The sequence below is a fragment of the Arachis hypogaea genome, chromosome 18 (assembly GCF_003086295.3).
Source record: "Arachis hypogaea cultivar Tifrunner chromosome 18, arahy.Tifrunner.gnm2.J5K5, whole genome shotgun sequence".
Lineage (NCBI taxonomy): Eukaryota > Viridiplantae > Streptophyta > Magnoliopsida > Fabales > Fabaceae > Arachis > Arachis hypogaea.
In genome coordinates, this window is record NC_092053.1 from 14,655,134 (window position 1) to 14,668,538 (window position 13,405).

The window sequence follows — 13,405 nt, forward strand, 5'->3', positions numbered from 1 at the left end:
CCATTTAAGTCCCTAACATTTCAAAATTGACTCAATGTTGTCCTGCCGTTAGGGATTCGTTAACAGATGACGGCAGGACAAAATTGAGACGATTTTGAAACGTTAGGGACTCCAATTGGACGAAAACATTAGGGATAAAAACGATACATAAAAATAAATTTTAATTTAATTTTATCTTTCAATAATATTAATTTTTTACTATACATAGTATTCAATTATTTTTCAATTACATCTAAATAAATTACACTTAATCACATTACTTTCATTTTAAATAAATTTATTTTTTTATAATTTTAAAGAATTTTGATACATTAGAGACAAAAGGTATAATTTATATTTATTGTATATATATTATTTTTTTCTTTTCTGCAAGTTTATATACTAGTCATTTTATAAACATTTTATGAGAACTAAAAATCTTTAAGAGTAAAATTATAAAAAAAAATTAATTTATTTAAAATGAAAGTAATATGATTAAGTGTAATTTACCTTAGATGTGATTAAAAAATAATTGAATACTATGTATAGTAAAAAATTGATATTATTGAAGGATAAAATTAAAATTTATTTCTATTTATCATTTTTGTCCCCAACGTTTTTGTCCTATTTAAGTCCTAACGTTTTAAAATTGTCTCAATTTTGTCCCGCCATCAATTCTGTTAACGGATCCCTAACGGTAGGACAACATTGAGTTTTGAAACGTTAGTGACTTAAATAGGAGGATTGAACGTTAGGAATAACTTTAAGATTTACTCCAAACATTGGGAATAAAAACGATACTTTACTCTTACGATAAATACTAACTATTGTTGTAACTAATTTCCAAAAATGTGAAACGTTTTAAGAAATGTGAAACTACAAAAAAAAACATATTTAAGTTTCTTTCAAGCGCATCCAAAACAAAGATGCAAAGGTTCGATGATAAAACATATATACCCATTATCAATTGTGGTTAGCATATTTGTTTTTTTTTTTTTAAAATTCATTTATTCCTTTTATTTTTTATATGGGAGTACATATAAATTTTATTTGTTTATGGGAATACATACAAATTTAAAATATAATTTAAGTAAAAAAAATTTCATATTATATATCAATAGAGCAGTGACATGCGTTAACTAGATCATTAAATAAATTACGTGTATTTAAATTATATTTTAAGTTTTTAAACAGTGGATAGTTAAAAAAGAGGTAACCATGTTAACAGTGAATAGTTTAATAGTTTTTAAGTAAACATGTTAATTTCTATCATTTAAAATGGACTAAAATTGATCAAACATATCCATTTTAATCTTTTCTACTAACTTTTTTATGTATTATTTGCAGGCAAAAAGTTTAGATTATTGATATTATTAATTTTTTTATTATTTTCAAATTTTAAAAAAAATATATATCTTGTTTACACTTTAAACGAGATAAACACGTGTCGCATACACTTCTCACTGTAAACGAAATACATGCAAAATTATTTCATTTACAGTGTAAACAAGATAAAAGAGGGGTATATATTTCAATAAATATTTTAAAAATTATTTATTTTGATAATTATTACATTTATTTAATTTATAAAAATAAAAAATCCTCTAATTATCGCTTCATTTTTTAAAAATACAAAAAATGATGACTCGTCTCCCTCCCATAAAGGAATGATTTATCCCACGCATACACACAAAAAACAACATACCCACTCCAAACGAAAAATTAGCACCCCATTGCTATTTACTCCTGCTAGACCATTGACGTTGACCTGAAAAAGGGTTAACAAGAAAGGTCTGACCTTTTTAGCTCACTGATTGTTCCGCCACTAATTGAACCAAATGCTAGTATGCTACTCATCTTCCATAAATTATAATCACAGTTTGCTAAAACCCATTCACTAAGGTTGTGTGGTGTGCGGAGTTGTAGAGAAAATGAGCTCAAAATATTCAGGTGACAAAGCGTCGGATGTGGACAGCTGGTTATGGTTAGTTGGTGGTCTGATAGCAGGCATGATTTTGAGTCCATTAATATCAAGCTGGTTACCCACTTGGAAATCCTCACTCAAGAGCATGTTTGAGACTCTGCTGTGTCAGCTGGGCCATCGAGAAAGACCTTCAAGCATGGTCAACGATTCAGCTTCCGCTCATTTTCTGGATTCAAACATCAGCCCCCTGAGCGACGATGAAGATTCATCTTCCTATCAGTCTCTGGATTCAAACATCAGAGAAGGCTTCGGTCTGATCGGGGACGAAGATTCATCTTCCTATCATTCTGCGGATTCAAACATGAGCCAAGTCAGTGCCCTGAGTGACGACGAAGATTCATCTTCCTATCATTCTGTAGATTCAAACATCAGCGAAGTCAGTTCGCTATGCGAGGAAGATATTGCTCCCGTTCAGTTTCAGGATTCAAACAACAGCGAAGAATGCGTGGATTCCCATAAGCAGGTCTACAGATACGATGTGTTCCTAAGCTTCCGTGGTCCTGACGTCCGCAACAATTTTGTTGATCATCTTTTCGAACGTCTCACTAAAAAAGGCATTTTCACATTCAAGGATAATGTAAGGCTCAAGAGAGGAAAACGCGTTAAACCCGAGCTAATGGATGCAATTAGAGATTCACGCCTTGCTATCGTTGTCTTCTCTAGCACATACCCGACCTCAACGTGGTGTCTCGATGAAATGTCCGCTATAGCTGATCTCCATCGACAAGAGAAACAAATTGTTGTCCCAGTTTTCTACGGCATTACTTCTTCTGATGTTGGAAGAGAAGGAGGCCCATACGATGTCCACTTCAATTCAGAGCAATACAGCAAAATTCCCAATAGGGTTGACCGATGGAAGTTTGATGCCAAATATTTGGCCAAAGCGTATGGTTTCCCTATAAACCCTGAGAGGTATGTATAAGAAACGTTCTTCTCTTATTTCCAAATATTTTAGTGTTTGCTTGTCGCTCTTGATCTGTTTGATGGGTGATCGTTTAGTAATTTTTCTTTCAGACCAGAGACTAAACAGCTGGAAGAGATTATTGCTTTTGTTACAAAGGAATTGAATCATAAATTCACAATAGACATCAGTGATCTGATTGGGATACAGCCCCGTGTGGCAGATCTAGAAAGACGACTCAAGTTGACATCAGAGGATGTTCCCTTTCAAATTCTCGAAATTGTGGGCATGAGCGGGATAGGAAAGACAGTTCTCGCTAAGATCTTGTTCGACAGAATCTCTTATCAATTTGATGCTTGCTGTTTTATTCAGGACGTCAACCACATTCATAAAATGCATGGCAGAGGGGCTACTACTAAGATTCAAAAACAGATTATTCATCAGCTTTTCCAGGAAGAAGATCTACAATTTCTAAGTTCTCCTGAAATAGTCAAGATGCTACAAAATAGGTTATGTAACCCAAATCTCCCCAAAAAGGCTCTTATAGTTCTTGACGATGTTGATGATCCAAACCAATGGCATAAATTGGGAATATTGCCTAACTTTCTTGGTGCAGGAAGCAGAGTTGTCATAACTACTAGATTTGAGCATATTCTTAATGTCAATACTACAGCATATGAAATTTACGAGGCTCCACTGTTGAATGATGATGATGCACTTAAACTCTTTCTAACAAAAGTCTCCAAGAGCGAAGATCCTAGCACTACTGTCAGCGGTGTATCTCATAAGATAATAGAATATGCTCAACGCCTTCCTTCAGCAATTGAAAAACTGGCTTCCTCCTTCCATCCAATAGGTGAAGAGCTCTGGGAAAGAGAATTGGTGAAATGGAGAAAATATCCGAATGAAAGGTTTATGAAGTCTCTTCAGGAAACAAGTTATGACGAACTGAATAGAGATGAGAAGGTGATATTTCTAGATATAGCCTGTTTCTTTGGGGGGAAAAGGAAGAAATATGTGGAGCACATTTTGGGGACTAAAATGTCAGATCCCTACCTTGCGATTCAAGAGATTCGGAGGAAATCACTCATAACAATTAGGAACCATGAAATTCATATGCATCAAATGTTACGAGAATTGGGAAAGAACATTGTTCGGGACAAATATCCAGAAGAGCCAAAATATTGGTCTAGATTGTGGGATGTCGAGGATCTCCAAAAAGTCTTGATGTCCGATATGGTAACAAGCTGAGTTATCCTCGCCAAATTAATTCTATGATTTTTGTGTTTCCATTTTGTAACGTGTTTTTGGGATATTTTTCAGGAAGCAAACAAAGTTCAAACCATAGTTTTGGATGATGATGTCTCCAAACACGAGGACATGAAGATTGAAGGGTTATCAAATATGAGGGATCTTAGACTGCTTATATTACATCATAAGAGCTCCTCAGAAAACCTCACTTTTCGTTTCAATGAGCTATACTATCTTTTATGGCAGGGTTACTCTTCCACTTCTCTCTCACTATCCATATGGTATAATCTTGTTGAATTAAATCTAATTAATAGCAGAATCCAACAACTATGGGAAGGCAGCCAGGTAATATTTCTATCATCTAAAAAGGATGAGTTTACAAGTTTGTTTTACGATCAATAATACTAAAAAAGAAAAAGTTCATAATTCTTTTCATCTGTTACTTTACTTCGTGTTAAAAGAGTTTTTGTTTTACGATACTTTTGTTGACACTTGAAATTTATTGACATATAAAAATAATTGTAAAAAGTTATTTGTTCATTTTTCTTTTCAGCAAATATTTACTATTAAGAACAGTGAAAATTCGCATGTAGTTGTCTTCATTTCAAATTGATAGTTAAAGACCGTTAGATGAAAATTTGGTCAAATATGTTAGAATACCAACTTCAGCTGGGTTTCCATCATTAAGAATACCTGTTAGATCTTTTTTCTGCTTTACATTTTCTAATTACTACTGTTTGCTTGTAGAGTTGTAGTCTGATATGCTTGTAGCCAATTCTTTCTTGGCAGGCAATTCCAAATCTAAAAAAGGTGGATTTGAGCAACTCGAAAAATCTTAAAGAGATGCCAAGTTTTGAAGGTTGCCGAGGACTTGTGAGACTAGATCTTTCAGGATGCACAAACCTAACGAAAGTGCATGAATCAATTGGGCTTCTTAAAGAACTTGATTGCTTGAGTTTGCAAGACTGTACCAATCTAGCCCTTCTTGATTTTGGCACTAATTGTCAGTTACGTTCTCTGAGAACTCTACTTCTCTCTGGCTGCACCAAGCTTGAGCACACGCCAGATTTGACAGGGCTTTCAAATCTTAGGTACCTGGATCTTGGGCGATGTACAAATTTGTCCACAGTTCATAAGTCTATTGGGGAGCACACAACACTCAAGTACTTGAGTCTGAGAGGCTGCAAAAATCTTGTTCATCCACCTGACCTTGTCAATGGCAACTCATCCCTCCTAATTCTAGATTTGAGCGGTTGCATGAGGATAACAAACCTTCTCTGCCGCAGACAAAAATTTGCGCCTTCCTCCTGCCTGGAATCTTTGATATTTCTGAGTTCTGACTTCCTTGAGCCAACAAGAACTCTTGATTTTGTTGCAAAGATGAGGTGTTTAGAAAGACCAAACCCGAAGAAACAGGGTTTCAGTTCTGTATTTGACAGGGACTGGCTTTGTTCTAAGCTGACATATTTAAACCTGGCATACTGTCATGAGCTTAGAAGATTTCCTGAGCTATCATTTCATGGCCTTCATGAGATGAAAGGAACTTTAGAACGGTATCCACAACTCTCCATCATAGGTCAAGATTATATATTTTCAGCTTCTACTGTATGAATGGCACTTGATGGAAGAGGTAAAACACAATATGAAGGAGGCCAAGCCAAGGCGGAGGAAAAGAACATCTGGTCTGTGGACTCACACCTCTCAGGTAATCATCCTTCTTTAACTACTTATAAAAGAGAATTCCTCGTGAAGCAAGGCAAAATTCAGAATCTTATTTCAGCAACAAAGAAACATTCTCATCCTATGTCATCTTTAATTTTAGTTAAATAGTTTCTTTTAAAATAATATCAAATTAAAAAGATGTAACATATTCACTAAAGAAAGGCAGATAGTTCTTTCTTGTTACTAAATATTTTATATACATTAAAGTGGTGATATTTGTATATCTAAGTCAGTCTAATAGACATCCAATTAAATTTATAGGGCTGTTATTGGATAAAAGGTGAAGGGTATTACAAGTCTTTCATTTCTGAAGGATAATATCTCTCATCCCTAATCTCATGATCTAGCTATTGGAGCTGAGTTACGTCCACTCAATCTCAATTCTAATATAGTATCAGAGTTGATCATTTCTAGGCGTGAAGGGAAGTTCTCTAGAGACTTTATAAGCGTCCCTCATCTCATGAGCTAGCTTGGGTTGATTTAGTCCCACTTGATCTCAATTATAATAAAGATGGCTGTAACTACTGGTATAGGTATTGGATGAAGGAAGAATTATTGGAAACCATCAAGTTGAGCTACTGAAGATGATTTATGTAATTCGGGAATAATACTTATTTTGTTCTTATGACAGGTGCTTTGATTTTGAAGGCATAGTCCATGGGGGGGGGGGGGGGGCTGAGCGCTTTCCTTTTAGCCGTGGCCAATATTGAATCTGAACCCTCGGCCTTGGAGGAGAGATGCCTCTGGTGGGTTATCATTGTATTTGTTTGGTTGTAAAAGAAATTTCGTGACTTTCCTTACCCATTGGGGAGTTTTAACTTTTAACCACATCTTTGAGCTGTCTGAAAAAATCCAATTCAATTTAGATTTTCAACAAAAATAAAATTTGATTAAAATAGACATTACAAATTTGCTATAATTTCTTTCAAGTGATGGTGCCAAAATAGATTTTAGAGAGTACAAAAAAAGAACAAATATGGAGGACTTTCCTTCAAGTGAAAAACAGTGATAATTAAGAACGCTTAATACGTAGAGACATACATGTTCCTAGAAGGAAAGAACCATGTGGCTTTATACCAATTCTTCAGTTGTCCAAAATTCACGGTTTTCATGAGATCTCATAGTACTGAGAATGCAGTTTTCAGCAGCGCAAGGGGGCCACATGCATTTCTCATAGTACTGAGATTTATCTTTTTAATCTTGGCCATGGCCATGAGGAAGAGTAGGACGGCATGAATGATGAGGGAAGATTGCCTCTGAGTGACTTATTCCGGGAGTAACTAATCTTTTGTTTTGTTATTTCTCATTATAAAAGTGACAATTCAGTTCTTCATATGTGTTAAATCCCAACGAAGCCAGTCTCTCAGATGAGCATTAAGCTTATTCTCCTCAAATTTAATAGTATGGGGAAATAGATAACTGGTTATTAGCGTATTAATCTTTGATATGCTTAAAGAAGATAAGAAATTTGATAGAATATGATATTTCTATTATGCTATTTAGAGTCTATACATGAAAACATCTATTTTGTAGAAATTGAAACTACTCATAGATCTCTGAGTGGTTCTCTAAACATCTGTAAAAGCTGGCCTAACGCTAGTTGCTCTTCTCTGATCAAAGGCTCCCTTGCTAATTGCTACTAAGTACTAACACCTTAGCCATTATGAAAGAATTAAGAAAGTGCAGGTATCCAAGATTGGCCTTGCCGCATGATGCCGGAGATCCATGTATTTATATTGATGGTTCTAGATGAACTTGAGAAGGGGGGTTGAATCAAGTTAGCTTAGAATTTAGAGTTTCAAACTCTGTTGCAGTGGAAGCTTAAGTTGCAGGAGATTATTTGAAATTATCTCAAATGCAGAACATTAAACATCTCAGAGAATAAGAGAAAGGGGCCAGCATGTATCCTGGTTCGGATTCTTAGTACCATGAATCCTACGTCCAGTCTCCACCACAAACCATGGTGGAATTTTCACTATAATCCTCAGATTACATACACCAATACTATTGAATTACTCCCTAATCCAACTAGTATCTACCCCAAGCTTTCTTCACCAAAGCTTAGCAACCCCAAAGTGCTAACCCAACTTGGAAGGGGAATCTACACAGATTCAATTCTCACCAAGTGCTAACCCAACTTGGCAAGGGGAACTAATCCTAGTTCATACACCCAAATTACATCAGAAAAAAACAGTGGATATTTTGCATCACTCTTGTCTTTTCTCTCTTGGCTTTGAACCTCACATAATTGCCTTTTCTCAAAACAGAAAATAACGCAAGACAGCCATAACACAAAAATCAGAATTAAGCTTGAGTAGAAGAAAGAGATTCCAGCTGTGTTAGAGATAGTGCTCTAAGTGTGTGTTCTCTCTTTCTTGCTTTCAAGTGTTGAAGTGAGGCTTCCTTTATAGATTCACCTTGCTCTACCACTTTGTTCTTCCTTGCCTCTTCCAATTTCTCGTACCATCAACTTGTTGGAGCTGTCTCCTATGGCATGCAGTACTTTTTCCATCCTGCTCCACTAACGCTGCTTGTTGGAGGGTTTGATCCACCAACCTCTGTTGTCCTTGGAGTTGTTGTCTTCCTTGGCATGCAGAGTGTTTCCATATTTGAGTCATTCCAACTGCTGTCCATAACTCTGAGTTTTTGTTTTGCTCTTCCAAACTTTACTTGTGATCTTCTGCATTTTTGATTTGCTGATGTCCTTATGTTTTGTTGCTTTGCTAGAGCCACAGCTGTCCATGTTGTGTTATTATTTTCTTTTTGTTCCAGCTGTCCTCCTTTCTCCATGATGAAGACAGATGCCCATTTTTCACTTTAGCAAATGCATAGCCTTCTAGTTTTTTGCTGAACGGTGCTTATTAAGTACCTTGGGCTTGTGCATTGATTTGAAGCACTCAAAGAATACTTAAGCAACATTGTTGGGCTGAGAAAAGGATAATGGGCCCATGTTGTGTATCACTAGAAGTGGCTGATGCACTATGAAATTAGACATTTTGGGCTTGCATCACTAGCACCCACATTAGATAATATTGGGCTTTTAACCCAACCAATGTTTGTCATCATTTGTTTGCCCAATCATCAAACTAAGCTCAACAATCTCTCCCTTGATGACAAACATGATAAAAGAGGATAATTGGAGTTAAAAATTAATTTGAATAAGTTGAGAGCACTTCCCTTTGATATCATTCGGAGTGTGTGTTGCTCCCCCTCAATGTTAGCATTTCTCCCCCTTAATCATGGCTTACTTCTTGAAATAGAAATAACTTAAAGCAGCCAAGAACAATTTCCAAAGCAATATATCACAGCAAACAATAACATAGAGCATAGAGCAATTAAAGTTAAGCAACGTAACACAGCAACACATGTCATTAAGCATCATCATCCAAAACCTAAGCCAAATCTAACTTTTCTTTTATTTTCTCCCCCTTTTGTCATCAAGGAGGGAAATCTAAGACCCTACAAAAATTTTGTTAGTGGTTGAACACATGCAGTCTGAAGTAGTAACAAAGAAAAGTGTTAGATTAGAGATGAGAGTAGCTAGGCATCAGAGTTGGAGTCATCGGAGCCTTCATCCTTATCGTCATTGTCAGTGGTGGTACACTCAACTTTCAATTTTTTCCACATAATTTTTGAGAATGCAATTGCAGCTCTTTGTCTTCTTGAGCGCAGTTTAAGCCATTCCTTCTTGGCTTCAAAGAAGATCAGACAATATCACAGACTCTTGAAACACATCTTTCACAAATTCAGTTTAAGTTCTGATCTTGGAAGAATTAGATTTAGAAACCATTGTAGAACACCGGTCAGATTTAGAATGTGAAGAATTGGGTAAAGGAATGGAGAGAAGTGTATGTGAAACAGTGCATGAAGTGGTAAGTTAATATAGGCTTAGAGAAGTGTAAAGGTTGCATCTTGGAAGTAGGTAAAAATGAAAACTTTAAAATATTTTGAAAATCATTGAAAGTTATAGCTGTAACCTTTGTACGTTGATACCAGGAAAGAGAAACAAAGAAAAAAAATCAAAAGATGCCTAAATAAAGTAGAACAGACAAAAATTGAAAACCCATTTGAAGAAATGATGTGAAAAACAATTGAAGGGGCCCAATTTAAAAAATGAAATGTAGTTGGTAAAACATTAAGAGAGCAAGGCTGAAATGGGCCAAATGGTTTTAATAAAGAAAGCCCAGATGTCGTAAACTGCTCCAGCACTTGAGGTCCATCATTTATTATGGTCAGGTGTGAATCCAGTAGCTTCATAGTGACTTAATAAAGTTAACTCATCATCTGCCAAAAAATCTCACCGCGATTTATGAGACAAAACATAAAAGATCTCACTATCAGAAATCATTAAAAAAACAAGGATGAAGCAAGAATGCCCAGTCCAGTTCGTAACTTGCAGAACCTCTCCTCTATCAATGGTTTGGTGAAAATATCTGCTAGCTGACCTTCAGAGTTAACAAACTAAATATCTAAATTTTTATTTTGCACATGTTCTCTTATAGAATGAAAACGAACTTCAATGTGCTTTGTTCTTGAGTGCAAAACAGGGTTTTTGGAAATATTAATAGCACTCATGTTGTCACAAAATAATGGAATATTTGAGACATTCAGTTTATAGTCAGCTAGTTGAGTTTTCAGCCATAATAATTGAGAACAACAAGAAGAGGCTGCAATATACTCAGCTTCGGCTGTTGAGAGTGCTACTGTAGCTTGCTTTTTGCTAGACCAAACAATGAGAGATTTCCCAAGAAAGCAGCACATGACACTTGTGCTTCTTCTATCAATCCTATCCCCAACAAAATCTGCATCACAGAAATCCACTAATTGAAATGAATCAGTCTTAGGAAACCATAAACCATAATTAGTGGTACCAAGCACATATCGGATGATTCTCTTCACAGCAGAGAGGTAGGACTCCTTAGGCTTTGATTGAAACCTTGAGCAAACTCCAACACTTTGAATGATATCAAGCCTTGAGGAGGTTAGATACATTAAAGATCCAATCATCCCTCTGTAGCGTGTCTCATCAACATCTCTACCATGTTCATCCTTATCAAGCTTGATGTTAGGATGCATGGGGGTTCCCATTGGCTTAGCACAGTCCAGCCGAAACTTCTTGACAAGTTCTTTTGCATATTTTTCTTGATGGATGAATATGCCTTCTGCAGTTTGCTTGATTTGCAAGCTTAGGAAGAAATTGAGCTCTCCCATCATGCTCATATCAAATTCATTGGACATAAGCTTAGCAAAATCTGCACACAAATTCTCATTAGCCGAACCAAATATAATATCATCAACATAAACTTGCACAAGAATAAAATGATCATGATAGTTCCTAATAAATAAAGTGGTGTCAGTGGCTCCTCTTTGAAAATTATTTTTCAACAAAAATGAGCTAAGCCTCTCATACCAAGCTCTAGGAGCTTGTCTCAAACCATATAAGGGCTTAGCTAATTTGAAAACATGGTTAGGAAAAGATTTGTTTTCAAACCCAGGTGGTTGAGCCACATAAACCTCTCTATCTATTATGCCATTGAGGAAAGCACACTTTACGTCCATTTGAAATAGCTTGAAGCCACAATGAGCAGCATATGCAAGGAGCAATCTGATGGCTTCCATTCGAGCTACAGGTGCAAAGGATTCATCAAAATCAATCCCTTCATCTTGATCATGTCCTTGAGCAACCAATCTAGCTTTGTTTCGGACTATGGATCCATCTTCACCCAGTTTATTTCTGAAAATCCATTTAGTTCCAGTGACTTTCTTTCCATTTGGGTAAGGCACTAATGACCAGACCTGATTTTTCTCAAACTGCTGCAATTCCTCCTCCATAGCTAACACCCAAGATGGGTCAGCAAGAGCTTCTTGGATATTTTGAGGTTCAATCTTTGATAAAAGAGCTAATTTGTTGGATTCAGCTCTTTTCAAAGAAGACCTTGTTGAAATACTTTTGGAGGGATCACCAATTATGAATTTCTCAGGGTAATTTTTCAGAAACTTTCATTCCCTCGGCCTTTTGATCTGAGTTGAAGATTCAGGTTCCTCTTGATCAACAATGGCTTCTACATCAGTGTTTTCAGCTATGACAGGAGATAATTCCAAATTGTCTCCTGCAGAATTGGAATTTTCATTGCTGACAGGTGCAACTTCATGAGAACTTGGATTTTGTGGAACTGGTTCATTGTTCTTTGGTACTTCAGCTTCAAAACCTGGACTATCATCAATGCAAACACTGGGAACAAAGTTAGATTCACAGAATGTGACATGCATGGTTTCCTCAACAGTTTTGGAGTTCTTGTTATAAACTCTATAGGCCTTTCTATTTGTGGAATAACCAAGAAAAATCCCTTCATGTGTTTTAGGATTAAATTTTCCTAAATTTTCTTTGATATTCAGAATGAAACACTTGCAGCCAAACACATGAAAATAACTAAGATTAGGAGGATGCCCTTTCCAAAGTTTATATGGGGTTTTCTTCAAAAACTTCCTAATGATGGTTCTATTTAAAACATAGCATGCTGTGTTCACAGCTTCAGCCCATAAGAACTTGGGGATTTCATATTCACATAACATAGCTCTAGCCATTTCTTGTAGACTTCTATTTCTTCTTTCAACAACACCATTTTGTTGAAGTGTTCTTGGACAAGAGAAGTTATGTGATATGCCTTGTTCATCACAAAAAGATTCAAAGTATTGATTTTTAAATTCTTTCCCATGATCACTTCTAATTGAAACAATTTTTAAACCTTTTTCATTTTGAATCTTTTTGCTGAATTTCTCAAAAACAGAAAAATCCTCATGTTTATGAGCAAGAAAGAACACCCAGCCAAATCTAGTATAGTCATCCACAATTACCATGCCATAACTCTTTCCTCCAAAACTTTGAGTCCTAATTGGTCCAAACAGATCAAGATGCAACAACTCCAATGGTTTCTTAGTAGAGACAACTTCCTTGGGTTTGAAAGAAGTTTTAATTTGTTTACCCATTTGACAAGCATCACAAATGATGTCCTTATCAAATTTTATATTAGGAAGACCTCTAACTAAGCCTCTCTTTACAAGCTTAGAGATTTGGAACATGCTAGCATGTCCTAACCTCTTATGCCACATCCATTTTTCAGATTCCATTGAAGAGAAACAAGTTACATTTTGAACTTTTAGATCATCTAGAGTGATACCATAAACATTGTCACTTCTTTTGGCAATAAATAAAATAGCTCCTGTTTTCTCATTTATGACTCTACAATCAGATTTCCTAAAGGTTACAGCATACCCAAGATCACACAATTGACTTATGCACAGTAGATTATGCTTTAACCCATCAACTAAAAAGACACTATCAATGCAAGTTGAAAAATCTTTGCCAACCTTACCAATGGCAGTTATTTTACCTACCATTATCTCCAAAAGTGACAAATCCTCCACTATACTTGTTGAGTTTAATGAAGAAAGTATTCCTTCCGGTCATATGCCTTGAACATCCACTATCAAGATACCACATGTCCATTTTCTTCTTGGATGCAAGGCAAACCTGCATGTTCTTCAACTAACCTTAGTTATCCAAATCC

General features: G+C 35.8%; 1 protein-coding gene across 2 annotated transcripts; it reads left to right on the forward strand.

The window, feature by feature from the left end:
- Window positions 1-1,670: 1,670 nt before the first annotated feature.
- LOC112771514 (disease resistance protein Roq1) lies at window positions 1,671-6,665 on the forward strand. 2 transcript variants are annotated; one of them, XM_025816281.3, is made up of 5 exons: window positions 1,671-2,875; window positions 2,978-4,103; window positions 4,188-4,460; window positions 4,905-5,820; window positions 6,099-6,665. In XM_025816281.3, the coding sequence occupies exons 1-4, from the start codon at window positions 1,911-1,913 to the stop codon at window positions 5,724-5,726; spliced, it is 3,186 nt and encodes a 1,061-aa protein (XP_025672066.1). In that variant the 5' UTR covers window positions 1,671-1,910; the 3' UTR covers window positions 5,727-5,820; window positions 6,099-6,665. The 2 variants fall into 2 exon arrangements, with proteins under 2 accessions (XP_025672066.1, XP_025672065.1); XM_025816280.3 differs by having other exon boundaries at window positions 4,887-5,820; window positions 6,099-6,316.
- The last annotated feature ends 6,740 nt before the right edge of the window (window positions 6,666-13,405 follow it).